This window comes from Sus scrofa, chromosome 16, assembly GCF_000003025.6.
Source record: "Sus scrofa isolate TJ Tabasco breed Duroc chromosome 16, Sscrofa11.1, whole genome shotgun sequence".
Classification (NCBI taxonomy): domain Eukaryota; kingdom Metazoa; phylum Chordata; class Mammalia; order Artiodactyla; family Suidae; genus Sus; species Sus scrofa.
In genome coordinates, this window is record NC_010458.4 from 64,245,125 (window position 1) to 64,261,905 (window position 16,781).

Below are 16,781 nucleotides of genomic sequence, written 5' to 3' on the forward strand. Positions count from 1 at the left end.
GAATGGAGCAGCCAATTTGGAAAACAGTCTGGCAATTCCTTAAAAAGTTAAACATAGGAGTTCCCGTGGTGACGCAGTGGTTAACGAATCTGACTAGGAACCATGAGGTTGCGGGTTCGATCCCTGCCCTTGCTCAGTGGGTTAAAGATCCAGCGTTGCGGTGAGCTGTGGTGTAGGTCGAAGACGCGGCTCGGATCCCGCGTTGCTGTGGCTCTGGCGTAGGCTGGTGGCTACGGCTCCAATTAGACCCCTAGCCTGGGAACTTCCATATGCCGCGAGAGCGGCCCAAGAAATGGCAAAAAGACAAAAAAAAAAAAAAAAAAAAAAGTTAAACATAGAGTTACCATATAACCCAGCGATTTAGTTTTACTTCTAAGTATATGCCCAAGACCAATGAAAATGTGTTCACACAAAAGCTTGTAGTACATAAATGTTTGTAGCAGCATGATTCATAGTCAAAAAGTGGAAACAACCCAAATGTCCCTCAACATGTGAATGGATAGACAGAATGTGGTATATCCATAACAATGGAATTGTGTTTGGCAATAAAAAGAAATGAAATACCTACTTGCTACAACATGGATGGACCTTGAAAACAGTATGCCCAGTGAAATAAGCCAGACATGAAAGACCTCATCTTGTATTACTTCATTTATATGAAATGTCTGGAATAGGCAAATCTGTAGAGACAGAAGGATTAGTGGTTGCCTAAGGCTGGGGGGAAGGGACGGTGACTGCTAATGGATACAGGGAGTTTTTTGGAAGAGAGATGATGAAAATGTTCTAAAATTGATTGATTGTGGTGGTGGCTGCACAGCTCTGTAAGTATACTAAAACCCATGGAATTTTACACTTTAAAACAGGTGTAATGTATGGTATGTGAATAATTACATTTCTCATTTATATGTCAAAAAGAGTCACTCTCTCTTTTACTGTTGCCTGAGAAAACTATAGTTTTTCTCTTAGAATTGGCTTTCAAAAATCAAACCATGGGGAAAAACTGAAAGCCTTCTCACTCCAATCTGGAACAAGACAGGGATGCCCACTCTCACCACTGCTCTTCAACATAGTTTTGGAAGTCTTAGCCACAGCAATTAGACAAACAAAAGAAATAAAAGGCATCCATATAGGAGGAGAAGAGATCAAACTGTCACTGTATGCAGATGACATGATACTATACCTAGAAAACCCTCAGGACTCAACCCAAAAACTCCTTGAACTGATTAATAAATTCAGCAAAGTGGCAGGATATAAGATTAACATTCAGAAGTCAGTTGCATTTCTGTATACCAGCAATGAAACATTAGAAAAGGAATACAAAAATATGATACCTTTTAAAATTGTACCTCACAAAATCAAATACCTTGGAATACACCTGACCAAAGAGGTAAAGGACCTATATGCCGAGAACTATAAAACTTTAATCAAAGAAATCAAAGAAGATGTAAAGAAATGGAAAGATATTCCATGTTCCTGGATTGGAAAAATCAATATTGTGAAAATGGCCATCCTACCCAAAGCAATCTACAGATTCAATGCAATCCCTATCAAATTACCCATGACATTGTTCACAGAACTAGAACAAACAATCCAAACATTTATATGGAACAACAAAAGACCCAGAATCGCCAAAGCAATCCTGAGAAACAAAAACCAAGCAGGAGGCATAACTCTCCCAGACTTCAAGAAATACTACAAAGCCACAGTCATCAAAACAGTGTGGTACTGGTATCAAAACAGACAGACAGACCAATGGAACAGAATAGAGAATCCGGAAATAAACCCTGACACCTATGGTCAATTAATCTTTGACAAGGGAGGCAAGAACATCAAATGGGAAAAGGAAAGTCTATTCAGCAAGCATTGCTGGGAAACCTGGACAGCTGCATGCAAAGCAATGAAACTAGAACACACCCTCACACCATGCACAAAAATAAACTCCAAATGGCTGAAAGACTTAAATATACGACAGGACACCATCAAACTCCTAGAAGAAAACATAGGCAAAACACTCTCTGACATCAACATCATGAATATTTTCTCAGGTCAGTCTCCCAAAGCAATAGAAATTAGAGCAAAAATAAACCCATGGGACCTCATCAAACTGAAAAGCTTTTGCACAGCAAAGGAAACCCAAAAGAAAACACAAAGACAACTTACAGAATGGGAGAAAACAGTTTCAAATGATGCAACTGACAAGGGCTTAATCTCTAGAATATATAAGCAACTTATACAACTCAACAGCAAAAAAACCAATCAATCAATGGAAAAATGGGCAAAAGACCTGAATAGACATTTCTCCAAAGAAGATATACAGATGGCCAACAAACACATGAAAAAATGCTCAACATCCTTAATTATTAGAGAAATGCAAATCAAAACTACCACGAGATACCACCTCACACCAGTCAGAATGGCCATCATTCATAAATCCACAAATAACAAGTGCTGGAGGGGCTGTGGAGAAAAGGGAACCCTCCTGCACTGTTGGTGGGAATGTAAACTGGTACAGCCACTATGGAGAACAGTTTGGAGATACCTTAGAAATCTATACATAGAACTTCCATATGACCCTGCAATCCCACTCTTGGGCATCTATCCGGACAAAGCTCTACTTAAAAGAGACACATGCACCCTCATGTTCATTGCAGCACTATTCACAATAGCCAGGACATGGAAACAATCCAAATGTCCATCGACAGATGATTGGATTCGGAAGAAGTGGTATATATACACAATGGAATACTACTCAGCCATAAAAAAGGATGACATAATGCCATTTGCAGCAACATGGATGGAACTAGAGAATCTCATCCTGAGTGAAATGAGCCAGAAGGACAAAGACAAATACCATATGATATCACTTATAACTGGAATCTAATATCCAGCACAAATGAACATCTCCTCAGAAAAGAAAATCATGGACTTGGAGAAGAGACTTGTGGTTGCCTGATGGGAGGGGGAGGGAGTGGGAGGGATCGGGAGTTTGGGCTTATCAGACACAACCTAGAATAGATTTACAAGGAGATCCTGCTGAATAGCATTGAGAACTATGTCTAGATACTCATGTTGCAACAGAAGAAAGGGTGGGGGAAAAAACTGTAACTGCAATGTATACATCTAAGGATAACCTGACCCCCTTGCTGTATAGTGGGAAAATAAAAAGAAAAAAAAAAAAGAAAAAAAAAAAGAGAAAAAAGTTATATGAGTAAAAGGAAAAAAAAAATCAAACCATGGAGATAGCTAGGTTGAATGAGATTTTATATATCATTTAGACTCTTCTTCAAGACAGTTAACTCTTTTTGAATTGGACAGAGAAAAATCTCAAAGTGCCCAGAAACTATTAGGAATGAATAGTTCCTAATAGTGAGTGAATAAATGAATTCATGAAAATTCTCCTTTCCCCAAATTTCCAGAGTTGGCTATCCAAGTTCTTTGGATTTTGGCCTCATTATGTGAAATCTATTATATGGGATCTTATCTCTAGATCTAAAAAGGCAGTGTATAACTGGTAACCAGTTACCTGCAGATTAGCAACAAAGGACTATCTCTATGTGATTATTAGCAAGAGTTGGTGCTATAAGGAATTGAAAAACTCGCCTTTTGGAATGTATAGAACTATAAAAAATATGCACTTTTCCCAACTTTAAGCTGACTTTCTCCTCAACGTTGGACACAGTGAACAGTAAGATAACCTTTAGAGTTATCTTGAATGGTCTGCCACTCCACAGTTACAAACACTCTACTTCTTTCCTTCAAGCACTTGAAGCTCATTCCTTTTATGGACAAGCTGTGGCATTTGGGTATTTCCTTAAGCTTGGTTTAGGGTACTTACCATATTTTTCTCCTGACCTTTCCTGGTTTGTGTGGGTTTGTGCGCCTCTAGAAAGTACTTACTCTGCACTGTGATTGTTCTCTTTTATCTGAGCAGTCCTCTCTATTACTCATCCCCCTGCTCTTTTTCCCTCTGTTTTTCTCTTTAGTTTGATTTGGTTACCTGCTTCTGGCTATGTGGAGCTTTCCCAAAACTGGATTAGCAGCAATGTAATAGCAGTAACTCTTTCATTACCGGAGTAATTTACTTTGCTTGTTTTGAACTCCATCATTTACAGGCAGCTGCTGTAAAATCCAAAACTTAAAAAGACATGAGACTTTTTTCCTGCTTTTACAAGTCCAGAGTACTTATAGTGAGGGTTATAGGGCTTTGAACCTATTTTTCCCCCTTCTCTCTCAGAAGCTGAGGTAGGCTTCTCCTCCATTTAAACAAAACACATAAATTCAGTAACAGTGCTAAAGAAATATTTTTAAGATTCTGTAATTCACCCTAGAAGAATAAATAAATCCAGTTAGAATCTGTTTCGCGTTTGACTTCATCGTAATGTTTCTGGCCTTATGTTTTCTTGACTGAGTCAATATAAAAATTGTTAAAACAGGGAAGAAACCAAAGGAAAGGTCTTGCTATCTTGGGCAGTTTCCTATTTTAGTCATTAGTCATGTGGCCTCTGTAATTTCTCATTTACCAGGCTGTATAAAGAGACTCATAAAACTGCCTCCTTGGCATGTAGCAGGCTTAATGATTAAAGTAGTCTAAAGCACCAGGATGAAAAAAGGTGGCTATAGAGATATGAACACAATTCCCAGACATTTAAAAAACTTGATTCTATAGAGCTATCAAAATGGTGGAAGGGAAGTTACTCCGAATTTGATTGACTGATGCCTCCAAGAATTACACTTTCTAGATGCAGAGCTTGCATTTACAATTTTAGCAGGATAGGAAGGTTGCTCAGAATTGGGGTTTACCATTCAAAGTGCAGGGGCCATAGGCTTGAATTTCCAAGGAGGGTCCCCAACACAAATCTAACTGAAGGACCTAATTTCTCTTCCAACATGCAGAAGTTGAGGCTTTACAATTTCAGGATGATTCAGCTTAGTGGCAACATTTTACCCACTACTGAGTGTGTATCTTCTGTGTATGCAGGCATTGCCAACCTCAAACGCCAGACTGGTTTGGTTCTGGTAGCAGCAACTGACTTTCCAGAAACAAACCAAAGACAAAGCAAGAAACAGTGTAGAGGTTTTTTTTTTTTTTTTGGAAGGGGCTGGGACAAGGGAATTTGTGGAGAGTGGTGGTGAGGCTGGGAAGTAGAAAATCTGGGGATAAGGAGGCCTGCCAAAGCCCAGAAAACTGGCAAAATCCTTGATTCATTCTGAACCCAATGTGTTTCAGGGTTTGTACTGTGGTTAAATGGGGGAACAAGGTGTGCTGACATTTAAATTAAGGTAGAAATGCTGATCAGTGGTAGTGACTTAGGCAGAACAAATGATTTCCTTACCTTGGGAAGGGGGTGTGTACAATAACCTGTTTTGAACCTTGGACTGAAAGATAAGACAAACACATACCGTTTAATTTCATGCTACAGTAAACATTTTTTGTACAGATTCTTTAAACCAGGGGTTGGAATTTTTAAATTGAAAATACTCAGTGAACAGTTCTCAGTCATTTCTTTATATATCCACTCACTTATTCAACAGAAGCTTATGGAGCGCCTATTCTGTGCTACGCACGGCTGGCCGAGCCATCACAGAAGTGGTCCCTGAGGCCAAGGAGTTGACAGTCTAGACCAGTCAGTATAGGAGTTAAATAAAACTCTGGCATCATTGCTACTGCGGTTGCCTTCGGTGAGGATCAGCTCCTCCAATTCTCCCACGTGGTCCCTGCAGGTAAGTGTGGGTGTGAACGCGTGTGACTCCCGGTGTTTGGGGAGTGTGAGAGGGCACGTGTGTCAGAATGGCGCGTGTCACAGTGCGCGTGCTGGTGTCCGCGTGGTACGCGTCTCCATAGCGGCCCAGACCGGCTGTGCGGCTTCGGGAGGCTTGTGTCGCCCGCCTACGTACCGGAGGCGGCCCGGGAACCACCCCTCCAGCGCGATTGTGAGTGAGCGCGGGAGCACGCGTGCGCAGCCGTGCAGGACGGGGGAGGGGCGCGCCGCCCTGGCAGGGGCGCGCGCAGGCGCACAGCGCGGCAGCCGGGCCACGGCCGCCGCAGAGCGCCGGGGGCGGGAGGAGTGAACCAAGGAGGCCATGGCCGCCGCCGGCTGCTGAGGAGCTCGGCCCGCGAGCGCCTGCCGCCGCGGACGATGGTGACCACACGGGTCGGGTCGCTGCCGCCGCCGCTGCCGCCGCCTCCCAAAACGCAGCATCTAAGGCCCGGCGTGGAGGAGCCGCCGCTGTGAGCCGCGCCGTCCCGGTCCCCGCCGCTGCCGCCCGAGGAGAACGGGAGGGTCGGCGAGAGAGCCGGGGAATTGCGGAGCCCGTCCGTTCGCCGCGGTGCTGCCCCGCAGGGAGGGAGGCCGCAGCCCGAGGTGACTGAGCCGTCCGCGCCGGCCCGCCCCTTCCCATCCCCGCGCCCCTGTCGGCATCCCACATCTTCTGTTCCCCTCTCCCTTCCCCCATGCCGTGGCCCGTTCTGTCCTCTTCTTCCCCTTTGCCCCTTCCCCCCTTGCCCCCTCCTCTTTTCCCAGCGGCGGCGGCGGCGGCGTCCACAGCCCCTCTTAACCCGCAGCGCCCCCTCCCTCCCAACCGCCAGCCCCGCCCGCGGTCCTCCTGCGCCCCCCCCCCCCCACCCGCTTCGGCTCTCTCCGACTCTGCCCTCCTCTCCCGGGGCGGGCTCAGCCCCCTTCCCAGCTCTCGGGCCTTGTCCGCCGCCTCTCCACTCCTCCACCTTCCTGGAGCGATCCCTCATCTCCTCCGGCATTCCTAAGGTGCCCTCACTTAGCGCGCTCCTCCTTCGCCTCCCCAGTACCCCATTTCGGGGCCTTTTCTAAACCCCTTCCTGAGCGTCCCCTTTCTTTGCCCCTTTCCAGCTCTTTTCCTCCAGTCCCAACTTCGAACTTTTCCTCTTTTGCGTCTTTGTCCACTTTGCTTCCAAGCTTCCCCCCTCTTTCCTTTTTCCCTACTCTTTTTTGGTTTACGGAGCCCCAAACTCAGCTTCCGCCCTTTCCTTGGGTTTGAGGTTGTTTAGGGGTGCGGAAAGGCCTGCCAACTCATTCGTCGAATGGGGACCCATTTACTGTGCATCCCATCTGTCAGTCCTTTTTCTTTCTTTTTTTTTTTTACAGTAAGAGCTCTCTCACCCCTTCCTTTTTTTCACCATCGCTTCGTGTCTCGTTTGCCTTCCTTCCCTTCTGCATCCCCCTCTACTCTTGCTTTTTCCCAACCGAGAACCCTGAGATCCTTGCCGCTCCCTTCATGAATGAGTCTCCTTTCTGTTCATGGATGAAGAACTTTGCCCGCCTCTTTCTTCAGAAGCTTTTTGGTGCGTGGCATGGCGGAGCCAGCACCCTTGGCCAGACAGAAGGGGAGCTCCCTGGCACGGGCCTCTCTCCTGGCAGAGTTTTTGTGAACGTAATCCCCTAGCCCCGCGGCGGCAGCGGCCCGGCTGCTGCTGCGTTGCCTGCTTTGCAGCGAGCTGGGTTGGGGTTACTATAGTTCAAACGCAACTGAGATCAGCAGGCGTCGGGGGGGGGGGCGGGGGAGGAGGTTCTGGGAGAGAGGAAGGGGGCTTTGCTGTGGGAAGGCATCAAAGATTAATGGATGGCTTTGCATTGCAGTGTGCAGTAAACAGGAAACTAGTTTGAAAGCAGAGGAGAGGCATTTTTTTTCCTCCAAATTTTTAAAAATACGGACTGTGCAGTTCTAGTGAATCTTGAATCCTGCCCAAAAGATGAGCTGTCTATGCTGCAGTGGTGACCCAGGCTGAACGCCCAATGGCAGAGATAGCAGTTTTTATTTCCTCTGTCTGGCTGCTTAAGTCTAAACATGGCCCTTGTATTCAGAGTGGACTCCCTATCTTTGCTGATTTGGGGATAACCAGCAACCACCGAATTGCTAGTAGTTTTTGTGGAAATCAGGTACTTACAAAGTTAGCTAGCAATGAGTGGGAGTGGGGGAGCACCAGCTATATTTAAAACGTGTTCCGATGCTTATGTAAGAAGTGTGTTCTTCTCCCGGGTATCTCAATTTTTGGATGAGTTTGCTTATGATTTTAGGCTTTACCTCTGCCCAGTAACATTTTCAGGGCTTACCATCCTAACATATGGACAATCAGAAAATCTGTCTTTCTTAAGATTGGCTTTAGCTGATGGTAGTTTTTTTCTTTTCCCAGATTGGATTGGACAGAGGGATGCAATTGATGGTAAATGATAGTTTTTGTTTTTCTTGTGGGGAGGTAAAAAGGTGTCAAATACTTTCTAAATATTGTACTGGAATAATTTTAAATTGGGCTCTATGGCATTCTTATTTTTGTTGTATATTGGAGATGTGAATTCTCTTCATTTTTTGGTAAGGTAACATTTTCCTTTTCTGTTTCTTATTTGACAGTTCTTCAGCAGATGAGAAGAGGAAGAGCTATGACTTTAAAAACTTAAATTTTTCATATTGTTCAGGATGATTTGTTTGATATCTTTATATTCAAAACCAAAATGTAGTGTTTTCAGGAAAGTGTAGAATGAGGCCCCCCCTGTGTTTGCTAACCCAGAAACATGAATGGTGAATTGTGTTATACTTGTACAGGACATTCTTGTGTCCGTAAGTAGCAATTTGCTGCTTCCAAGCCTGGGAAAGTCATTTAATTAAATGGTGTGATCCTGTTTTTGGTTAGCTTTTGTTGAGCCTTTTTATCCGTTATTGAAAAGAAAGTATGGATTTTTTTTTTTTTTAAGCTCTTTTACTTTGTAAAGCATCTTTAACTTTGAGTCACATTTAGTTTCCATTACTTGCTGAGACAGTTTGCCCTAGTGTAACTTTCCTAGTAGTTTAAACATTTCAAGGAGGAGATTTAAAAATCTTGCATGGGAGGTAAAGTATATGTGAGTGAACAAGGCAGGAAATATCACATGTATGGCTTTAGAGAGTGTCAAGCCTTTGGATTTTCTTTGCCGTCACCTCTTCTGCTTATTTTTGAGGATTGTTTAGTGTTGTGTTGGTTTTAAGAGAATTTGAGCTCCTTCTCACTTAGAATGTGCTCTTCAGCTCTGTCCAACAATAAATCTAAGAGAAAGATAAATTGGGCTTGAACCAGACATCTTAGAGATATAATAATGTCTCAGTCTAAGAGAGAAAACTCCATTTTTATTTCATGTTTTTAATTTAGTGATTTGTCAGATGTGAATGATAGCAGGTATCTGCAAATAAGATATATTTCAACAGTTTAGGTATTGGTTTAGTATGTCGTACTCGAGTGTAGTGTATGTATTTATTTAGGTATTTATGGATTAAGGATGATCACAACCCTATCGTATGGCACTTCTACCGTGAAGGATTCAAAATGTTTTTGTTTTTTTTTTCCTCTTTCAATTCTTACGGGTAACATTTTAGATTTGGTGTTCCGTGTTTTAAATTTGTTTCTTCCACGTCCCTATACGTGACCACCTTGCCAGTGACTTACTGAAATACCACTCATATATGGAAATAAATGAAACATTTAGTCAGCAATATATTTGTTATTAAAAGGGCATATTTCTTTCTCCCCAAGGTCCTTCTTAAGAATTCAGACATTTGAGCCTTGAGTTTACCAGGCAATAGAGTTTAGGGATCTGTCTTGGATATTCTTCAGTATTAATAGCTTGAGGGACACAAGATTTTCTTTTTATTCTTGTTCTGTTAGTGAGGCAGGAGTATTGGTAATTAAGAGCTAACTTACCATTCTGCTAATGGTTTTTTGTAACAAGGATATGGCCCTCTGTAAGAATTAAGGGGATTTTTTTTTTTCCCCCGTAGCAGTCTGGGTCTTGATTGACTAATGCAGGATTGAATATTTTGTTTAATTTTTTTTCTTTACCTCTGTGAGAGCTACAATAAATAGTGAAAGTGGGCACATTTAAAAATAACAAAATATGGGAGTTCCCATTGTGGTACAGCGGGAGCGAATCCAGCTAGTATCCATGAGGATGCAGGTTTCATCCCTGGCCTCACTCCGTGGGTCAAGGATCCATTGTTGCCATGAGCCGTGGTGTACATTGCAGAAGAGGCTTGGATCCCACGTTGCTGTGGCTGTGATGTGGGCTGGCAGCTGCAGCTCCAGTTCGACCCTAACCTGGGAACTTACATATGCCACAGGTGTGGCCCTAAAAAGGAAAAAAACAAAAAAACCCCAAAACCCCAAAACAATAAAAACATCCCAAAGGCTCCAAGTCTGATGAAGTAAATATAGACCACAAATATCAACTCAGTAATTGTCCCGTTTTTATTACTTACAAAAGCAGCAGTGATTTATATTGGATTCTAGAAAATGGAAAAAAACAGTTTTCTCCATTATGGAATAAAGCCTGTCAGTGATGTTTTTACTAGGTACATGGTAATTTTCACACATGACTGGAAGTTTGTGAGAAAAATGTATCAGTCATGTACTTTGAAATAAACTCCCAAGAGTGCACTGAGTTATCAGTTTTGACCATCAGAGTAAGTAGTTACTTCCTGTGTACTTCTTTATGTCATCTAGATGGCCTAGACACATTACACTTTTTACCAAGAATTTTTTTTTTTTGCTTTTAGGGGCTCACTGGCTGCATCTGGAAGTTCCCAGGCTAGGGGTCCATTTGGAGTTGCAGCTGCTGGCTTATACTGCAGCCCCAGCAACATGGGATCTGAGCCGCATCTGTGACCTACACCACAGCTCACAGCAATGCTGGATCCCCGCCCCACTGAGAGAGGCTGGGGATCAAACTTGCATTTTCATGGATGCTAGTCGGATTCATTTCTGCTGTGCCACAACAGAAACTCCAGTAAATTATTTTTTTAAAGTGGGCTACCCCCTATTCAACACATGAGCAGGCTAAAACATTTGTTAAACGAAAAGATGGAAGAGAATAAAAATCACCTCAGGGCCACTGTCAGAAGGATATTAATGTGAATATTTTGGTCTATTTCTTCTCAGAATTTTTTTTTCCTTTAAAAATATCACGAGCTTTGAGAAATTAAGGTTGCTAAGTGGCATAATTTGTAATGTGTTGACTAGAGATTTTATTTTTCAGTGCTTTTTAACCCCCTTAGGACACATCTATTTGGTTGTAATTCTTTTAAAATATTTTTTTATATGTAGGAAAATTATTAAATTGGTCTTGTTCATTTAAAGTAATCAGAATTACAGTATTTATTTATAAACGTTAATTCTGCATTATTGTTAGGATATATAACATTTAGATAATGGGGACGATATATAATAAATCAATTTTTCAGTAATTGAAAGACTTACATTAATGGTGTGCCAAGTTGAGCTGCCTCTCCCCTTTTCCCCCAACAATCTGAGCTAGGGAAGCTATGAAAATTAGAGGGTAAAATGGAAATACTGACAAATATTTAACTGTAGCACAGCAATCTGTCACTATAATTTTCTTCAGAAATAAATGTTTTCATTTGTCCTGTAATGTCTGAAATTACTGCCAAAGCTAGAAGTGTATTTTGCTTTTTCAGCAAAGTTCTTAAAAGGATATTGTCAGAGCCAACAATCCAGAATTATCATTTCTCCTAAAATTATCCTTTACCACTTTAGTTTGTTCTGTTCTCTTTCCTGTAATTCCTTGGATTAATTTGTAGCTCTGTCTTATAAAGCATTATTCCTCTAAATTGTCCCTTTAAATAGTTGGATTGTCTGGGAAATTCGTCATTTTCTTCCCTTTTTTTTTTCTTTCCCCCTTCCACTGCTACTACTCATCAACACCTCAGCAAAGAGGCTGCAGACTCATGATGCCTGACTCTTCCATGTGCCAGCATGTCTGTGTGTCATGGGAAGAATTTGATAAGCTTTTTCCTACTTTGAAGGCAGATGGTGGGAATTTTAATGTAAATTTAATGATTCAAGGAAACAATATTGCAGATAATGTTACCTTTTCCTATATCATGAATCCTTTGAATTGTATCTATATCACATAAATTCAGTACTTCAATTTTGATTGTGAGTAATAAGGAAAAGGATAGACTGTGAGATGCTGTGCACTAAATGTATAATTTTCAAATTTTTATTGAATAGCTTTTTCATGTATAACTATTTAAAATTTGTCCTCCTTTTTCAAAGGCTGCATAAATCTCAATTTTAAAGGAGTGAATTTTTCTCTTCAAGTTAATTGGACAAAAGCTACAGTATTTTTATGGGGTGTTTTGTTAAGTGTGTAGATTTGGAATTAGGGGCTTTTTGAAGATAATATTTGAGACCTGAACATTTCATCAGAATGGTAAAGTTGAGCACACCTGAGAGAGTCAATGTGAAAACACAATGCAAAGCTTATTTCATAAATACCTACAAGTAATAGATGTAGCTAAGGAGCTTTTTACACTCTAACGTAGTTTTTGTATGGTATGTGACAATCCATTAAGAGGATATCTAAAAGCTATTTGACGTGACTTTTTTTTTTTTTTTTTTTTTTGGTCTTTTTGCCATTTTTAGGGCCGCTCCCACACATATGGAGGTTCCCAGGCTAGGGGTCTAATCGGAGCTGTAGCCACCAGCCTACGCCAGAGCCACAGCAACGCGGGATCCGAGCCGCGTCTGAAACCTACACCACAGCTCACGGCAACGCTGGATCCTTAACCCACTGAGCAAGGCCAGGGATCGGACCTGCAACTTCATGGTTCCTAGTCTGATTCGTTAACCACTGAGCCATGACGGGAACTCCTGAGGTGACTTATTTTTATGTATTGTGTTTCCTGAATTTTAGGTCTGCTCCAAGAAGAAACATGGCTGCAAAGGAGAAACTGGAGGCGGTGTTAAATGTGGCCCTGCGGGTGCCAAGCATCATGTTGTTGGATGTCCTGTACAGATGGGATGTCAGTTCCTTCTTCCAGCAGATCCAAAGGAGTAGCCTCAGTAACAACCCTCTTTTCCAGTATAAGTATTTGGCTCTTAATATGCATTATGTAGGTAAGTGTCTACATCATCTTCCTAACCTTTTGGTGAGCATGCTGATTTATATCTTTATATATTCTTGAATTTGGGTAAAATAAGGTCCATTTACATTGAGATAACAGTGATATAGTCATGGATGAATGTTTATGAATGTTGTTTATAGTCTTATTTGTCTTAATTACATATGAGTTATTAAGGCTAGAGGAAAACAGTGTTATATTTACTGTATGAAACTATGTAGAAGGCAGAAGAAAACATTTTTTTAATTTATCTTCCAGATTTGTTGAGATATAATTCATGTACATAGAAGAAAACATTTTAAATTTTGATGTGATAAGATTAAATAATGAGAAATACCTTTCCAAACATTTGTCCTGATCTAATTTTTCATTATTTTGGATTTTGGTAGTAATTCAGAAAGTAAGCTTTCTTAAATGCAATATTCTTTATTGTTCCAAAACATTAATATCATTTGGAGGTAAACTGTTTATTTCAGTTACATGAAATGTGGGAAATGGTGGTATAATATTAAAATACTCCTTGAAATGTCATTAGTATGATTTAAAATTAGTGGTAGAAATAATGTAGAGAGGTTAAAGGAATTAAAGTCCAGAAATACAGGCAGGAAGCAGATAAAATCCCTCTATAGTAAAAGTCACCCTTAACTTTTAGATTAATTTTTGGTTTATATGTAATGATAGCAACAATATTTTTCATTTAACATTGCTGTTTTATAACTCCAGACATGGTTTGAATGATGTATTGCAGTGGTTTGATTAATATTTTTATTATTAGAATTGCTTATCTACAAGTATGTCTTTTTTAAAATTGTGAAAGTTATCTTTTATAAAAGTGTTAAGGGTTGTTATGTCTCTGTGAGATTTATTTTTATCTGTAGAAGAACTTTCTGGGTTCCAAAGCTTAGCCCTCAGAACCCCTCACAACCCTAAGAGACTACCGAGTAAGCCATTATGGGAAGGAATATAGTATAGTAGAAACGACAGTGGACTAGAGGCAGAACATCTGGGTACAATGAACTCATCTCTCTTAGTTGGCACTACTTTGGGAAAGTCTCTGAAATGAGAAGGTTCTTTCATGTGGCAAGACACTAAATTCTCAGCCCTTTATTAAGGGCTTGTATGTTAGCCAACTTAGGGAAATAATTCCATCTCTCGTAGAAGAACAATTGGGTACTTGGCTTACATTTTTAGCTTAATCAGCTAAAGTAATTCGTACTGAGGTTTTAAAAATGTGCTTATATGTATTATTTCTGAATAGATTGGAATGTTTGTTATAAAAACAGCTGCCTACTAACCAGAAACATTAATTTTAGAAATTAAATGGGTTCTAGTACAGTTGCAATTCATACTCACTGGTTTACAGCTTCGGGAGCTCAGCTGAGCCTTCTTAAATACACTTACTACATGCTGTAATGGAGTAAACTCAGTGATTACATGAGTAGAATTTTCAGCTTGAGCAGTTTTTTGGTTAGAGCAACCTCTGTGTCAGAGTACTATGTAATGTTTATGTAATGTTCCAGTTTTCAGAATTTCACCCTTAAATACATTTTAAAAATTGGTTATTTACGTTCAAAAACAAAAGAGCATAAAAAGTATACAGTGAAAAGTGCCTTCTTCCTGTGTCTCTTCCACATCCATAGATTCTCAGTTTGAGTCCAAGTAGCTATTTCTATTTCCACGTGTATAATTCTAGAGCTATTTCTATTATAAGTTAATAAAAAGATATATTGATATATAAGTGTAAATATAATAAATAAGTGTAGATATATGTATTTCCCTCTTTTTGCATAGATGAGCGCATGTTACATTATTGTCCTAAACCTTTTGTTTGTTGTAACATGGTGTATCAAACATAACTATTGCTTTTAGGTATTCATTGTTTTTTTACGTTGACACTTTCTGTTCTGCCAAATCTTAAGATTTTTATTAAGTGTTGAGTTCTCATCCCTGTAGCCCTCCAGTTCTGTTTCATAGTGGCATAGTACCCTTGTATGGCTGTACTATATTTTATTACACTAATTACTTCATTGGAGGACATTTTAGATAGTTTCTGTCTTTGCTGTTTCATTCAGTTGTGCTAATTTTTTTTTTTTTTTTTTTTTTTTTGCTTTTTAGGGCTGTATCTGCAGCATATGGAGGATCCCAGGGTAGGGGTCTAATAGGAGCTACAGCTGCCGGCCTACGCCACAGTCACAGCGACACAGGATCCAAGCCGCATCTGTGACAACTCACGGCAATGCCGGATCCATAGCCCACTGAGCAAGGCCAGGGATCACACCCCAAACTTCATGGTTCCTGGTCAGATTCTTTTCCACTGCGCCATGACGGGAACTCCTGTACTAAATAATTCTATAGCTATCATTTCAACAGCTGAAAATATTGTCTTATGATAAATTTTTAGAAGTGTAACTGCCAGGTTGAAGAATTTACATACATTTGTGATACTTATTGATACCGCTCTTCATAGGGTTTATTCTATTTTGTACCTCCACAGACAGTGGTTGAGAGTTTCTGCAGTCCTATATATTTATTAAAACAGTATTATCAAACTTTAATATTTGGCTGCTCAGTGGGTGAAAAATGGAAGTTTTTTTTTAAATTTTGCTTTTTAGGGCTGCACTTGAGGCATATGGAAGTTCCCAGGCTAGGGGTTGAATTGGAGCTACAGCTGCCGGCCTACGCCATAGTCACAGCAACGCCAGTTCAGAGCTACGTCTGCGACCTACATCACAGCTCAGGGCAACACCAGATCTATAACCCCCTGAGCAAGGCCAAGGATGAACCTGCATCCTCTTGGATCCTGGTTGGGTTCGTTAACTGCTGAGCCATGACAGGAACTCCCTGGAAGTTTTTTTAATGTAGTATTAATTTGTATTTCTCTTACAAGTGAGATTAAATTTATTCATGTGTTTAAGAAAAATGTGTGTTTCCTTCTCTCAGAGTACATGTCCTTTGCTCACTTTTCTATGGGATTGTTAACCTTTTCTTACGAATTTGTGGGAGTTTGTGTATTTTAGGGAAATAAATCCTTTGTGATGAGTTGGAGTTACTTTTTCCGATTTCAGTTCTCTTGATTTTGCTTAAGATTTTTTTGACATATAGAATTTGTTTTTAATGTAGTTTATCATTTTTTCTTTTATAGCTTTAAGATTTTGACTTGATTCTATTCTTGAGCTTATGAAAAATTCTGTCGTGTTTTATTGCATTATTTTTGTGGTTTCATTTTTACATTTAAATCTTCACTCCACTTAGGAGTTACCTGCATGTATAGTATGTTTTATTCTGTTCTTAAACATTTTTTCTGTTCCTTATCTGAGTGAAGATTTAGGTTTTATTTTACTGTCTGATAGAGTTAGTCTCTTCATTTTTCTTTATTTCAGAGAGTTTTTTTTGTTTGTTTGTTTTATATATGAACTTCAGAATTATCTAATCTTGTTCAACAACCTTGTTGACATATTTGTTGAGATTGCATATTATTAAAACTTAAAGTTAGGATGAAGTGAGAGCTAAGGACGCTAACTCTTCTTTAGGAAAGAACACAGAGAGACTTGATTATGTTCAAGATTTCTTTTGAGTCCTGGAATGTTTTAAAATTTTCTTTTTATAGGTCTTAGACTTTTACTGATAAGTTCATTCTAGGTATTTTATTTATTTTTGTCTGCTCCCATGGCATATGGAAGTTCTTGAGCCAGGGATCAAATCTGAGCCACAGCCGTGACCTGTGTTGCAGCTGCAGCCACACCAGATCCTTAACCTACTGCACTGGGCTGGGGCTCACACCCACACCTCAGCAGTGACCCGGGCTGCTGCAGATACAGCATCCTTAACTTGTTTTGCCACAGCAGGAACTCCTGTTTTATCTT

At 40.4% G+C, this 16,781-nt stretch overlaps 2 protein-coding genes across 2 annotated transcripts in view; both read left to right on the forward strand.

Moving 5' to 3' along the window:
* LOC102162058 (translation initiation factor IF-2-like) lies at positions 5,789 to 9,993 on the forward strand. The gene is made up of 4 exons (XM_021076824.1): positions 5,789 to 5,826; positions 5,962 to 6,362; positions 8,165 to 8,194; positions 8,380 to 9,993. The coding sequence occupies exons 1-4, from the start codon at positions 5,789 to 5,791 to the stop codon at positions 8,424 to 8,426; spliced, it is 516 nt and encodes a 171-aa protein (XP_020932483.1). The 3' UTR covers positions 8,427 to 9,993.
* RNF145 (ring finger protein 145) overlaps positions 6,648 to 16,781 on the forward strand; it is a 62,342-nt gene continuing 52,208 nt past the window's right edge. Inside the window, exons 1-2 of the mRNA XM_021077056.1 lie at positions 6,648 to 6,761; positions 12,711 to 12,913. Coding sequence (XP_020932715.1) covers positions 12,730 to 12,913 — 184 coding nt within the window. The 5' untranslated portion in view covers positions 6,648 to 6,761; positions 12,711 to 12,729. The remainder of the gene's footprint in view (positions 6,762 to 12,710; positions 12,914 to 16,781) is intronic.